General features: G+C 40.4%; 1 protein-coding gene across 2 annotated transcripts in view; it reads right to left on the bottom strand.

Annotated features, from left to right (window-relative positions):
* The window catches only part of LOC128700966 (ethanolaminephosphotransferase 1), a 52,528-nt gene that overhangs the window by 15,788 nt on the left and 14,922 nt on the right, over window positions 1-21,818 (bottom strand). Inside the window, exons 4-8 of one of the 2 annotated variants that reach the window (XR_008408826.2) lie at window positions 17,752-18,014; window positions 17,324-17,481; window positions 15,485-15,665; window positions 11,997-12,173; window positions 9,579-9,737 (exon numbers count right to left, since the gene is read on the bottom strand). Coding sequence is in view for 1 of the 2 variants with exons in the window: in XM_053794484.2 (XP_053650459.1) it covers window positions 9,675-9,737; window positions 11,997-12,173; window positions 15,485-15,665; window positions 17,324-17,481; window positions 17,752-18,014 (842 nt within the window). In the remaining variant the exon portion in view is untranslated. Of the gene's footprint in view, window positions 9,738-11,996; window positions 12,174-15,484; window positions 15,666-17,323; window positions 17,482-17,751; window positions 18,015-21,818 lie in introns of both variants that reach the window. The other variant, XM_053794484.2, reaches the window with a different exon arrangement.

The raw sequence follows: 21,818 nt of genomic DNA, 5'->3' as shown, positions 1-21,818 counted from the left end.
ATTCGTTCAGTAATGGCACCTGAACATACTTCTAGAATGAAATAATATCGTAAACTGGGGGTCCACTGTACTTGGACATGCAAGACACCATTGCCATCCTCCAATCTCGAGCATATCACACATATCTTTTTAAACCAATCACCTGTGTCCATTACTAATATTTTGACCACTTTTCTTTCAAGTTCGTATTAATTTTGATTTGTTTTTTTTTAAGAGGATGTGGGAGTGAATGCAAGTACATGTAGTTCCAGGGCAGGATTTGGCGTGTTGTCGGAGTGCAAGAAAGACGGGATTAACGCAGGGATTCGGAGGAACACTCTAGCAGAGCGCCTGCACTCTGAGTGGAGCTCATAAGGTTGAAAAGGTCACTTGCACTGCAATGTCTGAGCAAGACAACTATTGACTGAATGATGGTGACCACTATGACATCCAGTACGATATATACATGTACAGTGGAACCTCAAATATCGAACTTTCTTCAGTCCAGAAGGCTGTTCGAGTGCCTTTACCGAATGAATTTATTCCCATCAGAAATAATATAAATTAGATTAGTCCATTTCAGACCCTCAAAAATACACTTATAAAAGCACTTACAAAAATACGCTTACATAATTGGTCGTGTTGGGAGCAGTTCGATTTTTGAGGTTCCACTGTACTACTATAAACACTACAATATATACCACAGTATACAGTATGATACGTATTCAGTAAAAATATTTCTACATGCAACTGAAAGACCCTCATAGTATACAATAATAAATTTTAGACAAAATTTTCCAATCGCATTAAAAAAAAAAGAATCACACTACACAAACCTTATAATAAAGCCAAGAGTAACATAAATTTTCACATGCATAGAATTTCAAGGCATTTTTTACCAGAATTCAGCGGTCGAATTTGCTCTTAATAACCTGCCTAAAAATTGCCTTATTTATACCAAACTAATGAGCGGGTATTTATATATTCCTTTGGGGGGTTAATTACATGCGTAATATCTGGATAATTTTGTGCAGGGGCAAAAATCAGGCGTATGAGAGGTTAATTATTATCGCACCTTAAATTATCCAATCGACCGGCAAACTCGCAACTCAAGGCACAAAGCAATAAGTTAAGAAGAGTACCAGGGCCCAGTCAGTCGCAGCAAATAGTCCGCGCTCCTATAGGCCTCCTCTGCATGGTGTGATTTTTAGCGAGTGTGACTTGAGAAAGTCTGTCCAAAACTGAACGGCGTATGGAAAGGCCTTTGTAGTACATTATATTTAATTTTTGATTTACTTTTTCAATAGTAGTTGCTAAGTATCTCATTATATAGAGAAGCTATATAGTGAGGCCTAGCATTGCTAGGTGGTAGTGTATTGTGATCTAGCATTGCTAGGTGGTAGTGTATTGTGATCTAGCATTGCTAGGTGGTAGTGTATTGTGATCTAGCATTGCTAGGTGGTAGTGTATTGTGATCTAGCATTGCTAGGTGGTAGTGTATTGTGATCTAGCATTGCTAGGTGGTAGTGTATTGTGATCTAGCATTGCTAGGTGGTAGTGTATTGTGATCTAGCATTGCTAGGTGGTAGTATATTATGATCTAGCATTGCTAGGTGGTAGTATATTGTAATCTAGCATTGCTAGGTGGTAGTATATTGTGATCTAGCACTGCTAGGTGGTAGTATATTGTGATCTAGCATTGCTAGGTGGTAGTGTATTGTGATCTAGCATTGTTAGATGGCAGTATATTGTGACCTATCACTGCTAGGTAGTAGCATATTGTGACCTAGCACTGCTAGGTGGTAGTATATTGTGGCCTATCACTGCTAGGTGGTAGCATATTGTGACCTAGCACTGCTAGGCAGTAGTATATTGTGACCTAGCACTGCTAGGCAGTAGTATATTGTGACCTAGCACTGCTAGGTGGTAGTGTATTGTGACCTAGCATTGTTAGATGGCAGTATATTGTGACCTATCACTGCTAGGAGGATAGAATATTGAGACCAATCACTGCTAGGTGGTAGCATATTGTGACATAGCACTGCTAAGTGGTAGTATATTGTGACCTAGCACTGCTAGGTGGTAGTATATTGTGACCTAGCACTGCTAGGCAGTAGTATATTGTGACCTAGCACTGCTAGGTGGTAGTATATTGTGACCTAGCACTGCTAGGCAGTAGTATATTGTGACCTAGCACTGCTAGGTGGTAGTATATTGTGATCTAGCACTGCTAGGCAGTAGTATATTGTGACCTAGCACTGCTAGGTGGTAGTATATTGTAACATAGCACTGCTAGATAGCAGTATGTGACCAGGCACTGTTCTGTAACAGCAAGTAATAGTGGAAAATCACAACAACGGGGCTGGAAAAATTCATAAAACGCCTGCACTCACGAGAAGAAACAATGTTCCGATCCTGGACCAATGCCAAGGCACTTCAGTCGTAGACCCCTTACCAGCGAGCCAATGAACTTCTTCGCAAGTGCATTTTGTGAATTCTTCCTACTCGATGCAACAAATCTATCAAGAATAACCTTTAAGCGGTGACGCAGTAAGGAAGAAGTAGAGAATTTGTTAAAAAGGGGTCTCACTAATGTAGATTAGTAAGCAAGCTAGCTTCTATTAGTGCATTATGCATCCCCTATATTCGTGGCTATTCACGCAATGCGTTGCTACAAAGACTCATGTAATACTGCGGCTGGAATGATTCGTTATTTATCCATTGTTTGGAACGGTAGCATTTGAAAGTTGTAAGCCATCCTGGGTGATGTTGATTCATGCCTGGCGATGCTCCAGCAGCACCAACCAACTCTTGATTGATGTACAGTAAAGCATTTATTTATTGGACTTCGGCAAGACAATCATCTCTCTTATAAAATTTAATAGCACGGACAACAAAGGATTTTCCAAACAATTCAATTTTGGATGCAATTTTTCTCTCAACTGCATATACAAAAAATTGCATTAGAGGTTCTTGATAACAAAGTTGACCGTACAGGCCATAATCCGATTGGTCAGCTGACTGAGAACTAGTGAATAAAGTCTTCCGCATGCAAAATTTTCCGCTATAGTCACGACCGCAGCAAAACCTCACCTCTATCAGCCACAGTTGCCATTATCACCAATCCGCTGCCGCCCATCAGGTAAATAACGTCAAACGTCAACAAATAAAAATGCCAGTTGCAGAGAGCTCAAAGCTGGGCTTTATCAAATATAATAAAGTATATGTACTTAATCCTCCATGGGGAAGTGGAACAGAATTCTTCCTCCATAAGCCATGCGTGTTGTAAGAGGTGACTAAAGTGCCTGGAGCAAGGGGCTAGTAACCCCTTCTCCTGTATATACTAAATGTAAAAGGAGAAACTTTCGTTTTTCCTTTTGGGCCACCCCGCCTCGGTAGGATACGGCCGGTGTGTTGAAAGAAAGAAGATATGTACTTAATAAAGCCACAACAGAAACACTGTAATAAATGGATTCTCAGCTACCAGCATCTTTATTCTTCTTATTATTATAGCATTAAATTGATGCTTTACTGTACTTAGCATAACACAAGAATGGTAATGAGACAAAAAATTCGCTTTATTGAGCTTCATCAAGACAAAAATTTGCCCAGAACTTTATTGATAAAGTCCTGCTGGATATTCTCTCAATAAAATGCCATAAACCTGTGCGATTGGCCCTCGGGCCACCGACTGCCATTGCCGTGGAGCAAACAGTGGGTACGCAGCGAATGCTTCCCCTCCGAGACGCTAGCTAAAACCTTATTGTCGTGTTCGTTGTACGCTATGCATCGTTTGCTTCCCTACCAGACGAAAATTCATATACGGTCAGTTCTCTTCTAAAACGCCTCCTTAGTGTAATTTTTTTGTAAAACCTTCACAGCCTGTGCTATTCAATTTCCGATGCACTTCAACTGTATTTGTAAAACAATGCACGATTCACAAAATCATAAAAACACGAGTGTAAACAAATCAGGGAACAGGTGGGGTTAGAACTCATGGAATTTGTGTGCTAAAACTCCAAGCCAGTGCATTAACAACTGTACCAGCTGGCTACAATAAGAGTCATCCAACTAGGTACATTTCTACACACCATAGGAAGGTCATCCTGGGCCACCACTGTGACCACAAATGCAAGTTTTTACCAATGAATCCCACACCAACATGGCTGTGTCCCACTCTAGCTCAAGTCCCCTATACAGAGGAGCTTTATAAAACAAATGACTGTATGTAAGTGGTACAAAACACAACTATCCATCTCTCAACTACAATATATCCACACTAGTCAACTCTGTTCCATTAAAATTAAACCACACCTTCGTGATGGCATCAATAGTATTGTCAATTCAACCACACTAACATAAATATACACAGCCTCTCCTCACTTAGCGACGTACTCATTTACCGATGACTCGGACTTACGACGGGCTGTCTGATCAATATGCATACCTAAATAATGTATATTAGAGTTGATTTCCTCTATTCTGTTTATTACAATATACAGTACACTACTGTATAAACATTTAAAAATATACCAGAAATGTTATTAATGGTACAAAGATGACATTAAAACAATATCAAAGATGGTTGACACAAACCCACCACCATTATAGTATGTTCCTTGCTTAGTGACAAATTCGTCTAACGACATGGTCTTAGGAACACAACTCCATGAGGAGAGGCTGTATATATATATATATATATATACACATACATGGTATAAGTGCCACCTTTACCAGCAGAGTTAAGATCCATTCCTCTCATCTACTTCTGGTCAAAGAAGGTCAGGAAAGTTATCATATTAGTACAGTGGACCCCCGGTTAACGATATTTTTTCATTCCAGAAGTATGTTCAGGTGCCAGTATGACCGAATTTGTTCCCATAAGGAATATTGAGAAGTAGATTAGTCTATTTCAGACCCCCAAACATACATGTACAAATGCACTTACATAAATACACTTACATAATTGGTCGCATTGGGAGGTGATCGTTATGTGGGGGTCCACTGTATTATGGGGAGATGCTAAACCCATAGGGGGTTACATGGTGCTTGTTTGACCCTGAGGAAGGGCAGGTCTTTTCCCTTAGATCAAGAGCCCTTTACCAGGACGTTACAGGACTGGAAGTGGGAAGTACAGTACAGTTCCCATCCCTTTATCCAAAACCCTTGGGGGCCAGCAGTGTTTCGAATTTCAGAATGAAGGTCTAGGCCAACAGGCCTACTGCAGTGTTCCTCCTTTATGTTATTATGTACCCATGACACCAATCACACCCAGCTTCTCCCACTCATACATTTGTCCAATCTCTTTGTAAAGCTACCCAAGGTCCTATCGAAGCTAAAACCTTGGGTAGTTTCAAAATAAGGTTGGATAAATACATGAGTGAGAGAGGTTGGATTTGAGTGGGACTTGCATGTGAGTAAATAGAATTATCAAATATGTACAGTTCAGGACATTTATTAGAGGAAACGTTTTGCCACGAGTGGCTTCTTCAGTCCTAATACAGAGAAAACTAAGAAAACGTATATATATAGCGGCAGGAGTCAGGTGAAGTGACGCGTGGGTAGAGGTGGTAGTAGTAGTAGTAGTGGAACTAAGTAGGTGATGCTAGAGAGGGACCTGCTGGCATCATGTAACACCAGTTCCCAGGATGGGTAATATCCTCTTGCTTAGTAATTCTGAAATACTGTAACTACCGGGTTTTTGCTTTATAGTGTTACTGACAGAAATTAGTGCAGCTTCAATCCATTTTCTCCGTTATAAATTGTCTTCTTTAATCACTAATTTAGCTTCATCTTCCACATCTTGTCGGTATCACCATACCATTTCCTCAGAATTATCAAAGCTTATTGCTTGGGTAACGTTTATTCTGCTAGTGGGTCAGATTTGCGAAGGACCTGCCTAGTATGGGCCAACAGGTCTATTCCAGTGTTCCTCCTTTCTTATGAGTGAGAGGGGTTGAATGTGAGTGGGACTTGCACATGAGTAAATGGAATTATCAAAGCTTATTGCTTGGGTAGCATTGAAAATTGAGTTGGGCAAATATTGTTAGTGGGATGGATTGTGAAGGACCTGCGTAGAATGGGCCAACAGGCCTGCTGCAGTGTTCCTCCTTTCTTATGTTCTTATGACATACCTGGCGGCATTGGAGTTATGTAGAGATGGCTGACGCTCAACACTCCATGAAAAAACTTCGGTTTTCGGAACTTTTCGAATTTCAGAATTTTGGATAAAAGGATGGGAATTGTAGCTGTACTCTGAAGGATGAGTGAGGATGTTACAGTCAGAGAGTCATCTGAGCTGTCAGCACACTTCTGATAAGACAGCAGTTGAATGAATGATGATGAATGCGTTTTCTTACTAGGGTCACCCAGATCTGGCAGAAGACAGCCATCGAGTTAAAAGAAAAAATATACAATATACAATAAAACTCATTCTGACACCATCATTAATAAACTCGAAGCCATGAATGATCACACAGCTTCTGGCAGACAGTCATTCATCAGTATTCAGTTTACCTATCAAAAGAGGCAACAACCTCTATTACAATTTAAGAAATGATATGGTATAAACCTTGGTAATAAATACCGACAAGTTGGTTTAGAAAGACACGTAAGCAAACACTGTGACATATTTATTAGAAAACGTTTCAGTCCTGGGACCTTGATCACTTCTAACATACAGAGGTAGAAAGATATTATATATAGGCGTAACTCACACCTCACTCTCCGCCTATAAATGTCTTTCTACCTCTGTATGTTAGATGTGATCAAGGTCCTAGGACTGAAACGTTTTCTAATAATATGTCATAGTGTTTGCTTATGTGTCTTTCTATACCAAGAAATATAAAAATAATAAAAAGATCTCCATGGAGAAGTGGGTTAGAATCCTTCCTCCATAAGCCATGTGTGCTGTAAGAGGCAACAAGAAGCTAGTAACCCCTTCTCCTGTATGTACGTATTACTAAATTTAAAAAAGATAAGCTTCCGTTTTTTTTTAGGTCACCCTGCCTCGGTGGGATACGTCCGGTGTATTGATATAATAATAATAACCTCTAGCCTCCACTACTAATCAGACTGTCACCCTTGAGCCCCCCCTATAAGTCTTACAGAGTCGCCCTTTACAGGCACCAGAAAACGACTCAAATCGCCATGCTTATGAAACGTGATGCCAGAATGGTTTGGGCAGAGTGTGTGTGTGTGACTGGAATGCTCTCTGTGGGAAATTAAATGCATCCACGAATAGTGCACAGGATGTACAGGTGGTCCTCGACTTAGAACGGGGTTACATTCCGACAAACCCATCGTAAGTTGAAGAATATCGCAAGTTGGAAAATGTTGCAAGTTAGAAAATGTCGCAAGTTGGAAAATGTTGCATGTTGGAAATTGGCGCAAGTTGGAAAATGTCGTAAGCTGAAAAATATCGCAAGTTAGAAAATGTCGTAAGATGAAAAATATCGCAAGTTGGAAAATGGCGCAAAGTGGAAAATGTTGCAAGTTGAAAAATATCGCAAGTTGAAAAGTATCACAAGTTGGAAAATATCGCAAGTTGGAAAATATCGTAAGATGAGTACAGTGGTACCCCAAGTTTTGTACAGCTCCCAACTTGAACAATTATGTAAGTGTATTTTTGTCAGTGCTTTTGTAAGTGTATTTTTGGGGTCTAAAACGGACTAATCTAATTTACATTATTCCTCATGGGAACAAATTCGTTCGGTAGCGGCACTCGAACAGCCTTCTGGAACGAATTTTGTACAAAACTCGGGGTACCGCTGTATATGATAAATAAATAACTATTGTCACTGAACAAGTAAATAAACAAATAATTACTGTAACTAAACACCAAAAGCACTTCAGTGTTTAGTAAACATAATGGCCTTGCAAAAATTGGATTAAACACAGAAAAAACCTTTGAGAACTACTGGACATGTAACACTATCGCAGAGTTGAAGTATTGCAGGTGAACCGCCGTAAAGTGCGGCACACCTGTATCGTCGTCGCAGGTCGAACTGTCGTAAAGTGAGGGACACCTGTATTATCATCACAGGTCAAACCGTCATAAAGCGAGGCGCACCTGTATCGTCATCACAAGTTGAACCGTAGTAAAGTAAGGTACACCTGTATCACTGCAAGTCAAGCTGTCATAAAGCGAGGCGCACTTGTATCATTGTGGGGAAACACCAAACCCACGGGGCTGCCACAGCTGATAGGGTATGGCAGACACATCAGTTTTGACTCTAGAGAAGAAAGAGCAGTGTCCAAACCCCTTCCTCAAAGGGCATATTATTATAAATTAAACGCTAAACCCACAAGCGTCCTCGAAAGGTAGAGGGAAGGATTGTATCATAACTCTCGACAAAGACAGTCCTGGGGTGTTCGTATTTTTTGTTCGAATGTTTCTTATAATACTCTAAGAGATATTGTCACTATAAATAAAACCCACAATACCATGGCTGGAACAATTCACAACCCACAATACCATGGCTGGAACAATTCACAACCCACAATACCATGGCTGGAACAATTCACAACCCACAATACCATGGCTGGAACAATTCACAACCCACAATACCATGACTGGAATAATTCACAATCCACAATACCATGGCTGGAACAATTCACAACCCACAATACCATGACTGGAACAATTCACAACCCACAATACCATGGCTGGAATAATTCACAACCCACAATACCATGGCTGGAACAATTCACAACCCACAATACCATGGCTGGAACAATTCACAACCCACAATACCATGGCTGGAATAATTCACAACCCACAATACCATGGCTGGAACAATTCACAACCCACAATATTGTGGCTGGAACAATTCACAACCCACAATATTGTGACTGGAACAATTCACAACCCACAATACCATGGTTGGAACAATTCACAACCCACAATATAAAGGGAACTTCAAAACCTCCGTCTCATCTTAAAAGCAGCATAAAGTCGTGTAACTGCATTAAGTGGTACCTAGACACTTACTGCAATGCTACTTCGACTTAAGTACATTATGTGTTAAGTTAGTTACTGAGCAACGTAATAGTGGACCAAAATGGTCGAAATATGCAATGTCCTCTTTACAGTATGAATTATAGTAAGCTGTCTTAAAAAGCTATTGTTTAGTGTAATTTTTTGAAAATGGGACTTAAAAGGTCCAATAAAAATTGAATAGCATGTACTATGAAGGCCTTTTCCATGTGCTTTTTAAATTTTGGATGGCCGTTTTCCAATCCCATTGTATACAGTACAAATTTTTTGCAAATGCGACCAAAAAGGTCTATTGCAAATTGAATAGCTTGTACTATGAAGGCCTTTTCCATGTGCTTTTTAATTCTGGGTGGCCTTTTTCCAATCCCATTGTATACAGTGAAATCTTGTTGCAAATGCAACTGAAAAAGTGAATTTAAAATTGAATAACACATAATATGAGGGCCTTCTCACATCCTTTTTAATTCTGGATGGCCTTTTTTCAACCCCATTTACAAAAAATATCACATTATAGAGAAGAGGTTCATAAGACAGCTTATCGTATTTGCGCATAATCTCCAGACATCGACTCTTGTGTCATGCAAAATGTTGCAAACATTACCAGCGCAACAGCAGTCATGACTGTTTAAATTGTTCGACTGAATGATGGTTCCAAGGGCGGCCATCCACTAAACACTTATGCACTGTCGGCAAGTAGTCAATCGGCCCGATCCTTAATGGTGAAGCACTTGATGTGAAAATGCTCGCACATTTGCCGGACCTGCAAGAAGAAGTGTATGAAAATCTCGTGTATTGAAAATTTCTGAAGCGTATAAAAAATCTTGTATGTATATATTAAAAAATTATAAAAGTACAGGTGGTCCTCGACTTGCAATGAGGTTACATTCTGCGAACACATCGTAAGTCAAAAATATCGTAAGCTGAATATGAATACGACTTTTTTTAAACATAACGGCCATTTCCCACCAAGGCAGGTTGACCCAAAAAGAAAGAAAAACCCAAAAAATAAAGAAAAAGAACTTTCATCATCACTCATACATGATCACCATCTTTGCGGAGGCGCCCAGATACAAGTTTAGAAGTTCCTCCAAACTGCTAATATCCCAAACTCCTCCTTTAAAGTGCAGGCATTGTACTTCCCATTTCCAGAACTCAAGTCTGACTAACCAGTTTCCATGAATCCCTTCACTAAATATTGCCCTGCTCACACTCCAACAGCTCGTCAGTTCCCAAGAACCATTCGTCTCCATTCACTCCTATCTAATGTGCTCACACACGCTTGCTGGAAGTCCAAGCTCCTTGCCCACAAAACCTCCTTTACTCTCTCCCTCCAACCTTTCTGGGGCCAACCCCTATCTCGCCTTCCTTCCCCTACCGATTCATATGCTCTCCAAGTCATTCTACTTTGTTCCATTATCTCTAAATGACCAAACCACCTCAACAGCCCTCTGACTAATACTTTTATTAACTCCACACCTCCTCCTACTTTCCACACTACGAATTCTCTTCATAAAATTCACACCACACATTGCCCTTAGACAGGACATCTCCACTGCCTCCAGCTGCCTCCTCGCTGCAGCATTTACAACACAAGCTTCACACCCATATAAGAGTGTTGGTACCACTATACTCTCGTACATTCCCTTCTTTGACTCCAAGGATAACATTTTTTGTCTCCACATATACCTCATGTATCACTCACCTTTTTTTCCTTCATCAATTCTACGGTTAACCTCATCCTTCATAAACCCATCCGCTGACACGTCAACATCCAAATATTTGAAAACATTCACTTCTTCCATACTCCCTCTCTCCAATGTGATATCCAATTTTTCTTTATCTAAATAGTTTGATACCCTCATCATCTTACTCTTATCTATATTCACTTTCAACTTTCTACCTTTACACACCCAGATAAATAAACAGGTCAATAAATAAATAATTACTGTAACTAAATATCAGTATTGAAAGTCAGTAAATGAATACAAGTTAGGGACTTGCAGCCTTCACACTGGGTAACTATCTCAAATTTCATCTCCAAAGTAATTGCTGCCGTACCATCGTGAGTTGAGGACCACCTGTGTGTATAAAAACCTCATATATAAACATTAAAAATTAGTAAATATATTATCAGCCTAATTTCAATGTTTTTTTTTTCTGAGGACAATGTGTATACTAACATATAAACCTTACTAAACAAATCTGAATAAATGTATAGATGGAGGGAGGAGGTTTTGAATGCAAGGTGCTTGGACATCCAACAGGTGTATGTGAGCATGGTAAGATAGGAGTGAGTGGAGGCAAGTGGATTTTGGGACCTCATGCGCTGTTGGAGTGTGAGCAAGGTAACTTTTACAAAGGGATTCAGGGAAACTGGTTAGCCAGACTTGAGTCCTGGAAGTGGGAAGTACAGTACCTGTACTCTGAAGGATGGGTGTGGATGTCAGAGTTCAGAGGTTCCTCTGAGCTGTGAGGCTGTCACACTTCTGCCAAGACAGTGACTGACTGAATGATGGTTAATGTGTTTCCACTCAACATTAGTAGGAGATGGACAGTGTTTAGAAAAAGTCACTGCTACAAATCCACAGTACACAAAATACACTGGGAAAAGTAGAGATTTACCAGAAGGTACCAAAGTCATACTAGATTAATTGGAGCTAAAAAGTACTACAAGAGTTTGATTTTAACAATTCACTGAGTACAACTTGGTAAGAACACACACACAAACACATACACAGTCTGGAGAGTGATGTAGTGGAGGGAGGATCCATATATAGTTGTAAGAAGGGGTATAATAAGCTCATGGAGCAGGGAGAGAGTGGACCTAGTAGCTACCAGTGAAGAGGCAGGGCCAGGAGCTGTGACTCAACCCCTGCAACCACAACTAGGTGAGTACAGATACATGTACACATACACACACACACACACACATACACAAACTACTTTCCCGACACCCTTCCACACTTCTTCTCCTTCTTATAACCTCCATTAAAACAAACCAGTACCATGGGCAGCTTACCACACAGACACCATAATGAATGTGAGCAACAGTAGCGATGCTGCTCATGACGAGGAGGGTCGCCATCTCTAGGCTTGGCAATGCCACCACTATCGCCACACACAAGGCCAGAGGCAGCATCAACCAGTTGAAGAGCTCACATCGCGTGCTGCTCATCTGAGACACAATCAATCGACACTGCAAGGAAAATGGGCAACAAGTTACCAGACTTAAGCTCTGTAAACAACGCAGTCACTTTGTGACAGTGATGCCTGTGAGCCTCTGGCAAGACAGTAATGGCATGAGTGATGGTGGAAGTATTTCTTTTTTGGGTCACTCTGCCTCTGTGGGACACAGCTAGTGTTTAAAAAATAAAAATTCTCTAATAGAACTCCTATAAATTATTATAATCATAATTAAATGCTAAACTCATGAGGATCATATTACTATAAAGCAATTTTTCAAGAATGCCTTTGAAAAAAGTCCATCCAAAATTGAATAGCAGATGGCAAGACCTTCATAGTATGTATTTTTCAATCCTTGATACATTTTTCAATCCCATGAAATAAGTGGGTAGTACCAGACACCCCATGAATATATTCAATCTGTGGGTTAACCTTAAGTATAAAATTGAATAACTGAAACCCATGTACAGCAGAACCTTGGTATGCAACCTCAATTCATTCCAGAAGGCTGTTTGAGTTCCGATCAGTTTGAGCATCGAACGAGTTCTTCCCAACTAATTTTCTGTTTGGTTGGCTGTTATCACTAATCGTTGTAGGCCCCATGGTGACTTATTTACACAATACAAAAAAACACCAAAAAATGCGAAGAAACATGAAATAGTTTACAGTGAAGTTCTGGGAGGATGTATTTGTTTGGTCGAGTGCTGAGCTTTGTTTGAGTGGGGAGCTGGCCGTATACCGAGGTTTCACTGGAGTTTACCTGGAGAAAGTTCTGGGGGTCAATGCCCCCGAGACCCGGTCTGTGACCAGGTCTCACGGTGGATCAGAGCCTGATCAACCAGGCTGTTACTGCTAGCTGCACGTAATCCAACATATGAGCCACAGCCCAGCTGGTCAGGTACCGAATTTAGGTGCTTGTCCAGTGCCAGCTTGAAGACAGCCAGGGGTCTATTGGTAATCTCCCTTATGTATGCTGGGAGGCAGTTGAACAGTCTTGGACCCCTGACATTTACTGTGTTGTCTCTTAACGTGCTAGTGACGCTAGTGCTTTTCATTGGGGGGATGTTGCATCGTCTGCTATACGGAAACCTAAAAATTTTATAGTGTAATTGTACTGTACATAAATTGTATTTATACGTCAACCTTTTTCTTTACAAAGAATTAATGTGCTGTTGGAGTGTGAGCAAGGTAATATTTATGAAGGGAAACCAGTTAGCCGGACTTGAGTCCTGGAGATTGGAAGTACAGTGTCTCCACTCTGAAAGATTATTATTATTATTATAGTCATGAGGAAGCACTAAACCCATAGGATTATACAGTATTTGTGGGGGGGGGGAGATGGAAGGTATTCAGGCTTAATTCAGGGAACTGGACCACGGATCCAATTCTCTAGATCAAGAGCCCCTCACCAGCGTCAAGGAACCTTCCTTGAGGGGCCCTCCGAAAGAGGGGTGTTGATATGTTGCCGGACCTCTTGCAAGACAGTGACTGAACGAGTGATGATGACAGCATTTCTTCTTCTGGGTAACAAATACCTTGGTGGGAATGGCCAAGAGCTGTTATTCTACTCCAGCACATTTCAAAGCCTAGGGCTATCTAAGCTTTGCTATCACCCCCAGGATGCCACCCACACCAGTCAACTAGCATTTGTTATGGTCAAAGAATTAGACACTTTTGCAGCAGTCCATTTCAAGACTGATGGACTGATCGACTCCAGGCTGAAGGACTGACCACCTCAAACTCATCATCCACCGTTCACTAATGTACCGGACTGAGGAAGTCAATGGCCGGCAAAATGCTCCAGTGTTACAAAAAGTGTTACAAAAAGTGTCTAATTCTTCAGTCTATTGGTGTTGTAAAGCATCTGCACCACACTGGTTGTGGTCTCAGTAACTGTGGTCTCAGACCAGATCTCTTGTGGTCTCAGTAACTGTGGCTCCTGCAGCCTGGTCTCAGACCAGATCTCTTGTTGTCTCAGTAACTGTGACTCCTGCAGCCTGGTCTCAGACCAGATCTCTTATGGTCTCAGTAACTGTGGCTCCTGCAGCCTGGTCTCAGACCAGATCTCTTATACTGGAAAGAAAATATTACAGCATCAAAATCCATTAAGAAACTGATGACCCGGACTTATGATAGCTCTCTGATCAGTACACACACCTAAATAATGTATATTAGAGCTGATTTCCTCTATTCTGTTTATTACAATATACAGTACACTACTGTATAAACATTTAAAAATATACCAGAAATGTTATAAATGGTGCAAAGGTGACATTAAAACAATATCAAAGATGGTTGACACAAACCAGCTACCATTATAGTATCCTCCTTGGTTAGCGACCAATTCGTTAACAACGTGGTGTTAGGAACAGAACTCCGTCAGCGAGGAGAGGCTGTATTAGTTTGTACGTTACCTGTCACCTTACATGCTCACCAGACAGAAATGCTCCACACACGCAGTCTGTGTGTGTGGAGCATTTACCAGGCTTGTGTTTCACATATGTATGATAGGAGGGTAGTACCTCCCTGGGTGGTTGTACCTTCCTGGGTGGTTGTGCCTTCCTGGATGGTAGTACCTCCCTGGGTGGTAGTACCTTCCTGGGTGGTTGTATCTCCCTAGATGATAGTACCTCCCTGGGTGGTTGTACCTCCCTGGGTGGCTGTACCTCCCTGGGTGGCTGTACCTCCCTGGGTGGCTGTACCTCCCTGGGTGGTTGTACCCCCATGGATGGTAGTACCTCCCTGGGTGGTAGTACCTCCCTGGGTGGTTGTACCTCCCTGGGCGGTTGTACCCCCCTGCATGATAGTACCTCCCTGGGTGGTTGCACCTCCCTGGGTGGTTGCACCTCCCTGGATGGTAGTACCTCCCTGGATGGTTGTACCTCCCTGGGTGATTGTACCTCCCTGGATGGTAGTACCTCCCTGGATGAGAGCACCTCCCTAGTTGGTAGCACCTCCCTGGATGGTAGCACCTATAAATAACAAAAAGGCACAATACCGTGACTGGAACGATACACAAATAACCCGCACATAAAAGAGAGAAGCTTACGACGACGTTTCAGTCCGACTTGGACCATTGACAAAGTCACACTGACTTTGTCAATGGTCCAAGTCGGACCGAAACGTCGTCGTAAGCTTCTCTCTTTTATGTGCGGGTTATTTGTGCATGGTAGCACCTCCCTGGATAGTAGTACCTCCCTGGATGGTAGTACCTCCCTGGACAGTAGCACCTCCCTGGATAGTAGTAGTCTACCAACCTACTACTTATAATACACCCAAATCAACATATCCTCACATCAATGAAAAATACAACTAGTTTCTTACATTGACATTGGCAAATATGGTGCCGACCATGAAGAGGAACATCCTGGGGTCCTTATTAACAATATCCATTGACGACTGGTACACCCAGGCGGTGGAGAGGACGAAGAACACAACGGGTGTGAACAATGGTCGCAGAGATTCCCAGAGGCCCAGCATCTTCCCGGTCTCATCTCTGTACGACCTGATGAGAGAATAAGGAATAGAAACACCTAAGCCATGGTAAATGTCTTATTTTTATATGTACAGAAGAACCCCCATATCTGCAGATTTGGTTATCCATGCTTTTTTCTGTGTATGGTAGAACCCCCATATCTGTGGATTCGGTTTCCACAGTTTCAGTCATCCAGGGTTCGCCGTGGTCCGAAAGTATGATAGAACCCCTGTATCTGTGGATTCAGTTTCCACAGTTTGTCATCCAAGGTTCACCGTGGCCCGAAAGTACCCTTAATTTTGCTTAATAATGGCCCCAAAGCACAAAAGTAGCAGTTGTTCAAAGCCTGAGAGAGGCTGTGAAGTGCTTCCCATCAGTGAAAAATGTTACTTCTCACGTCACTGTGTGTAATTTATCAATTAAACTTCATTATAGCCATGTATGTAAATGACAAACAACTTATACATACGATTCGCTACTATCCATGGTTTTAGTCATCAATAATAGGTCTTGGAACATTTTTTTTTTTTTTAACAAGTCGGCCGTCTCCCACCGAGGCAGGGTGACCCAAAAAGAAAGAAAATCCCCTGTTTTTGCAGAGGTGCTCAGAATACAACACTTTAGAAGTATATACGTGTAAAGATACACAATATATCCCAGGGGGGTACTACTGTCCTGCCAAGTGAGTGTAAAACGAAATCCTGTAATTGTTTTACATGATGGTAGGATTGCTGGTGTCTTTTGTCAGTCTCATAAATATGCAAGATTACAGGTATGTCTTGCTACTTCTACTTACACTTAGGTCACACTTACACGTTTATTTATACACACTCACCTGAGTTTTCTTTGATTTTATCTTAGTTCTTGTTCTTATTACTTTTCCTTTTATATCCATGGGGAAGTGGAATAAGAATCTTTCCTCCGTAAGCCATGCTTGTTGTAAAAGTCAACTAAAATGCTGGGAACAATGGGCTAGTAACCCCTTTTCCTATAATAATTACTAAAAAGAATAAGAATAAGAAAACTGTCAAAGTGGGAAGTCTGAATGTGCGTGGATGTTGTGCGAATGATAAGAAAGAGATGATTGTGGATGTTATGAATGAGAAGAAGCTGGATGTCCTGGCTTTAAGTGAAACAAAGCTGAAGGGGGTGGGTGAGTTTCAGTGGAGAGGAATAAATGGGATTAGGTCAGGGGTTTCTAATCGAGTTAGAGCTAAAGAAGGAGTCTTGGAACATATCTTGAGGGCTTGGTCCCAAATCTGTCATAACAACATACTGGAGTGAAAGATATGGGAAGAAGTGCAAAAAATAACAAAGTGAAAAGCAGGGGTGCATTGGGCACAATAAGGGAACACTGTATCAATATTTGTGGCCCCAGATTATTTCACATCTTACCAGAAGATATCAGAAACACTGCTGGAACAAATGTAGAATTTTCCAGAGGAAACTGGACACGTATCTTCTCCAAGTGCCAGATCAACGAGGCTGTGAGGGATATGTGGGTCAGTGGGCCACTAGCGTCAACAACCTGGTTGACCAAGCTAGCACCAGACAAGCCTGATCATGACCGGGCTCCAGGAGTAGAAAGACTCTCGAAACTCATCAAATGTGTATCAAACGCTGTCTCCCAACTAAGAGAGACCCAAAGAAGAAATCACATCCACCGTCATTCAGTCGCTGTAACGTACCTGTATATATTCCAAAACGACATAGGGAGAGAAGTGCCCAGCGATCCAGCGTACATCATGAACTCAAACATGGCGCCAGACGAAATTCCTCCATATATCTCAAACTTCCAGATGTGTTGACCCCAAATTCCCGTTGATAAATAAATAAAAAATATGAGCTGGAAAAATAAGAGAAATGTCACCAAAGGAAAATATCAATTCATGAAGGAAAAAAACAAATTTAAATTTCCACGTTAAAAATTCTATAAAACAGAAATTTTAATTAATATCATTGAAGAGAATTTAATAATGGAGTCAAAAATGTTTAAATTCATTATACACTTCATTTATTACATCAATAAAGACAACTACCAATATTTACGTTAATACAGATATCCCCATTATCCAAGTGACATTGATGTCATTTATAAAAGTCGAACTTAACTCACCACTTGGGATATATCATACCCCCAAGGTAAGAACAAAATCTTGGTGAGGTATTTCTCCCAATGGGATGTACAGAAACAGGTAATAACGTTCCAGAGTACAAAATAGAACCGGATTGGAGAAATACTGTAGTCCACCCTGCCAAACACTGACCACACGCAGGCCGGGATGAAGAACGTCGTCCAGGAGTCTAGTCCATGGTCGAAGAGCTCACCCAATGGGCCACTGGTCCCGGTTCTCCGAGCTTGCTTGCCGTCTATTCCATCTGAAATGCAACCAACACCGAATTTTTAATGTTGAATCATTTTTTGATGTGAAGGCTACTGCCTTAAGTTTTTCCACACTACTTTGAGACACATTAAAAAAACTGACCCAGGGCACTAGCGTGGAGAAATTTTTCTACAACCCCTCTTGGGCAACAACCCCTCTCAGGGGAGCAACAACCCCTCTCTCTACTTTCCCAGGGGGGTCTCAGTTCCAAGAGGGGTTATCGCCCTCCCCCCTCGGGAGAAAATTTCTCCACAACTAGCCATTATAACATCAAAGATTTAAAAAAAAAGCTAGAGATAAACTTGCTTAACCCTTTGACTGTCGCGGCCGTATATATACGTCTTACGAGGTACCGTGTTTGACGTATATATACACATAAATTCTAGCGGCTTCAAATCAAGCAGGAGAAAGCTGGTAGGCCCACATGTGAGAGAATGGGTCTGTGTGGTCAGTGTGCACCATATAAAAAAAATCCTGGAGCACGCAGTGCATAATGAGAAAAAAAAAAACTCCGACTGTTTTTTTTAATTAAAATGCCGACTTTGTGGTCTATTTTCGTATAGTATTTATGGGTGTATTCTCGTTTTCTTGGTCTCAATTGATAGAATGGAAAATATATTATAGAAATAGAGGTGATTTTGAATGATTTTACTGTAAAAGGATCCTGGAAATGGAGCTCAAAGTAGGGGAAATGTTTGATTTTTGCCGGTTCAAAAGTAAACAAATGATGTCATTGTCCAATAAATGTCCAACTAGCCATTCTAATATGCAGTCATGAATGGGTTGATGTTATTTATACAATTATTACAATATTGCAGTAGTCTGCATAGCAGTAAATCTTCTATTTTTTGTTTGAATAAAAATTCAAAATAGAAAGCAAGAGTAATATCAGAGGGGCCTGGAGACATGACTGATGAACAAAGAAAATGTAATTTTAGAGCCAGGAATGTCTGCATTGTTCATTCTGGTCATTATTTTGAAATTGTCATATTTTTTAATTTTCGTGAAATTGGCCAAATCGCAAATTTCTGACCATGTTATTGGGTAGTTGAAATCGGTAAATGGGCAGTTTCTTGTACTCAATCAATAGAAAAATGGAGTTCTAAAGAAATAGCTATGAGTTTGGTCGACTGGAATAATGGAATTAGCCGAAAATAGGGCTCAAAGTAAGCGAAATCACTGATTTGTAAATATCGCCGAGGTCGCTAACTTCGCGAGAGCATAATTCCATCACATTTCGTTTTTTTGGTGTCATTACAATCGGGAAAAGATTCTCTATCATTTCATAAGAAAAAATAATTTTTTTTTTTAATTTTGCGACACCAGGAGACACCTCAGGATTGGGGGTTGCGACAGTCAAGGGGTTAATGTGTGCCATGAATTAACCAAGATACAAATACGTATCAGTCTTTATGGGGAAGCGGAGAAGAATTCTTCCTCCGTAAGCCATGCATGTCATAGGAGGCAACTAAAACGCTAGGAGCAAGGGGCTAGTAACCCCTTCTCCTGTATACATTACTAAATGTAAGAAGAAAAAGTATATGTTTCTTCTTTTTCTTTTTTCTTTTGGGCACATACATATACGTATACAGGTGGTCCTCGATTTACGTTGGTTCGACTTAGGATATTTCAACTTTATGATGGTGCAGCAGCAATTACTCTGGAGATCAAACTTAAAATAATTATCCAACAAGAAGGTGCCAAGTCCCTAACTTATACCATTTATTTACTTTTAACCCTTAAACGATCCAAACGTATATACATGTATACGTTTTTTCGACATTTGAAAGTACAGTGGACCCCCGGTTTACGATATTTTTTCACTCCAGAAGTATGTTCAGGTGCCAGTACTGACCGAATTTGTTCCCATAAGAAATATTGTGAAGTAGATTAGTCCATTTCAGACCCCCAAACTTACACGTACAAACGCACTTACATAAATACACTTACATAATTGGTCGCATTCGGAGGTAATCGTTATGCGGGGGTCCACTGTATGTAAAAAAATGTACATTTTTTTTTACAGTTGAAAATGTGTAAAAAAATTTATCTACATTTTTTTTGTTATATTTGAAAATATGCAAAAAAAAAACATAGATCTACTTTTGGAGCACTACGGATTTGAACATCGATCTATTTGGACCGTTTAAGGGTTAAATACAGTGGAACCTCTACTTGCGAATGCATTCACATGCAAGTTTTTCCAAATACGAGCAATTGATGGGTCGACCTTTTGTTTCCATGTGCGAGCAAAATTTCAACAAGCGAGCAGACCTCAAGGCAGGTTCCTTGACACTGGTGAGGGACTCTTGCTCTTGATCTCAGGAACTGTATCTCATTTGTTTGTTAAGATAAGATAAGATAAGATTTCGTTCGGATTTTTAACCCCGGAGGGTTAGCCACCCAGGATAACCCAAGAAAGTCAGTGCGTCATCAAGGACTGTCTAACTTATTTCCATTGGGGTCCTTAATCTTGTCCCCCAGGATGCGACCCACACCAGTCGACTAACACCCAGGTACCTATTTGCTGCTAGGTGAACAGGACAATAGGTGTAAGGAAATGTGTCGGAATTTCCACCCGCCGGGAATCGAACCCGGGCCCTCCGTGTGTGAAGCGGGAGCTTTAGCCACCAGACCACCGGGACTATCTTATTGAAACTTGGGCAATGTATGATGGAAAGATGCTTCTTAACATACACCAAAAATGAAAGAAATCTAAGCATAAATAATGGAGTTCACTTCTCAGCAATTAGCCACCCCTTGGCGGTATTTTCGTATGGTTTTTATGGTTGTATTCTCTTTTTTTGGTCTCATTTGAATGAACAGAAGATATATTACAGAAATAGATACGATTCTGATTGCTTTCATGACGAAAAGCACCTTGAAATTGAGCTCAGCACAGGAGAAATGTTCGACTGTTTTGGTTATGTTCAAGATGCATAATGCATAATGCAGTCGTGAATGGGTTGACATTATTTATACAATTATTGCAATAAGGAATAACAGTAAATCTTATATTTTTTGTGTGAATAAAAATTACAAATTATTTATATTGTAATAATAATAATAATAATAATAATAATAATAATAATAATAATAATAATAATAATAATAATAATAATAATGTATAATAATAATAGTATGTATAATAATTTATTTTAATAAAGGAGGGGTTTCGGGGTATTAGCAGTTTGGAGGGATATGTTGTGTATCTTTATATGTATATGCTGTTAAACTGTTGTATTCTGAGCACCTCTGCAAAAACAGTGATAATGTGTGAGTGAGGTGAAAGTGTTGAATGATGATGAAAGTATTTTCTTTATGGGGATTTTCTTTCTTTTTGGGCCACCCTGCCTCGGTGGGAGACGGCTGACTTGTTAAAAAAAAAAGAAAAAGTATAATACAATAAGAATAATAATGTACTGCATAATGATAATTATAATAACAGACGGCTTCAAAAGGCTATCACTAGATGGCAGTGTTTACCACAACAAAGAGGGAGCGGTTGTGGCCGCCTCCACTGGTTACATAATGACATATTTTATTCATTCTAGAGTATATATCAGGTTTCTATGTTATTTACATTGTTTGTTATGTCATATTAGATGAACTGTGATAGATAAATAAGCCGTATAGATGATGTTAGCGAAATTATTCAAGAAGTATTTTGCCCGGTCTCCAGACAAACTCTCGTCCACCACCGACACCGCCCATACCACTACATGAATGACGTATTTTATTCATTTTAGAGTATATATCAGGTTTCTATATTATTTATATTGTTTATTATGCCATATTA

The sequence above is a fragment of the Cherax quadricarinatus genome, unplaced genomic scaffold (genome assembly GCF_038502225.1).
Source record: "Cherax quadricarinatus isolate ZL_2023a unplaced genomic scaffold, ASM3850222v1 Contig7, whole genome shotgun sequence".
In the NCBI taxonomy this organism is placed as follows: domain Eukaryota; kingdom Metazoa; phylum Arthropoda; class Malacostraca; order Decapoda; family Parastacidae; genus Cherax; species Cherax quadricarinatus.
Note: the sequence above shows the minus strand (reverse complement) of the source record. Positions and strands in the feature narration are given on the sequence as shown.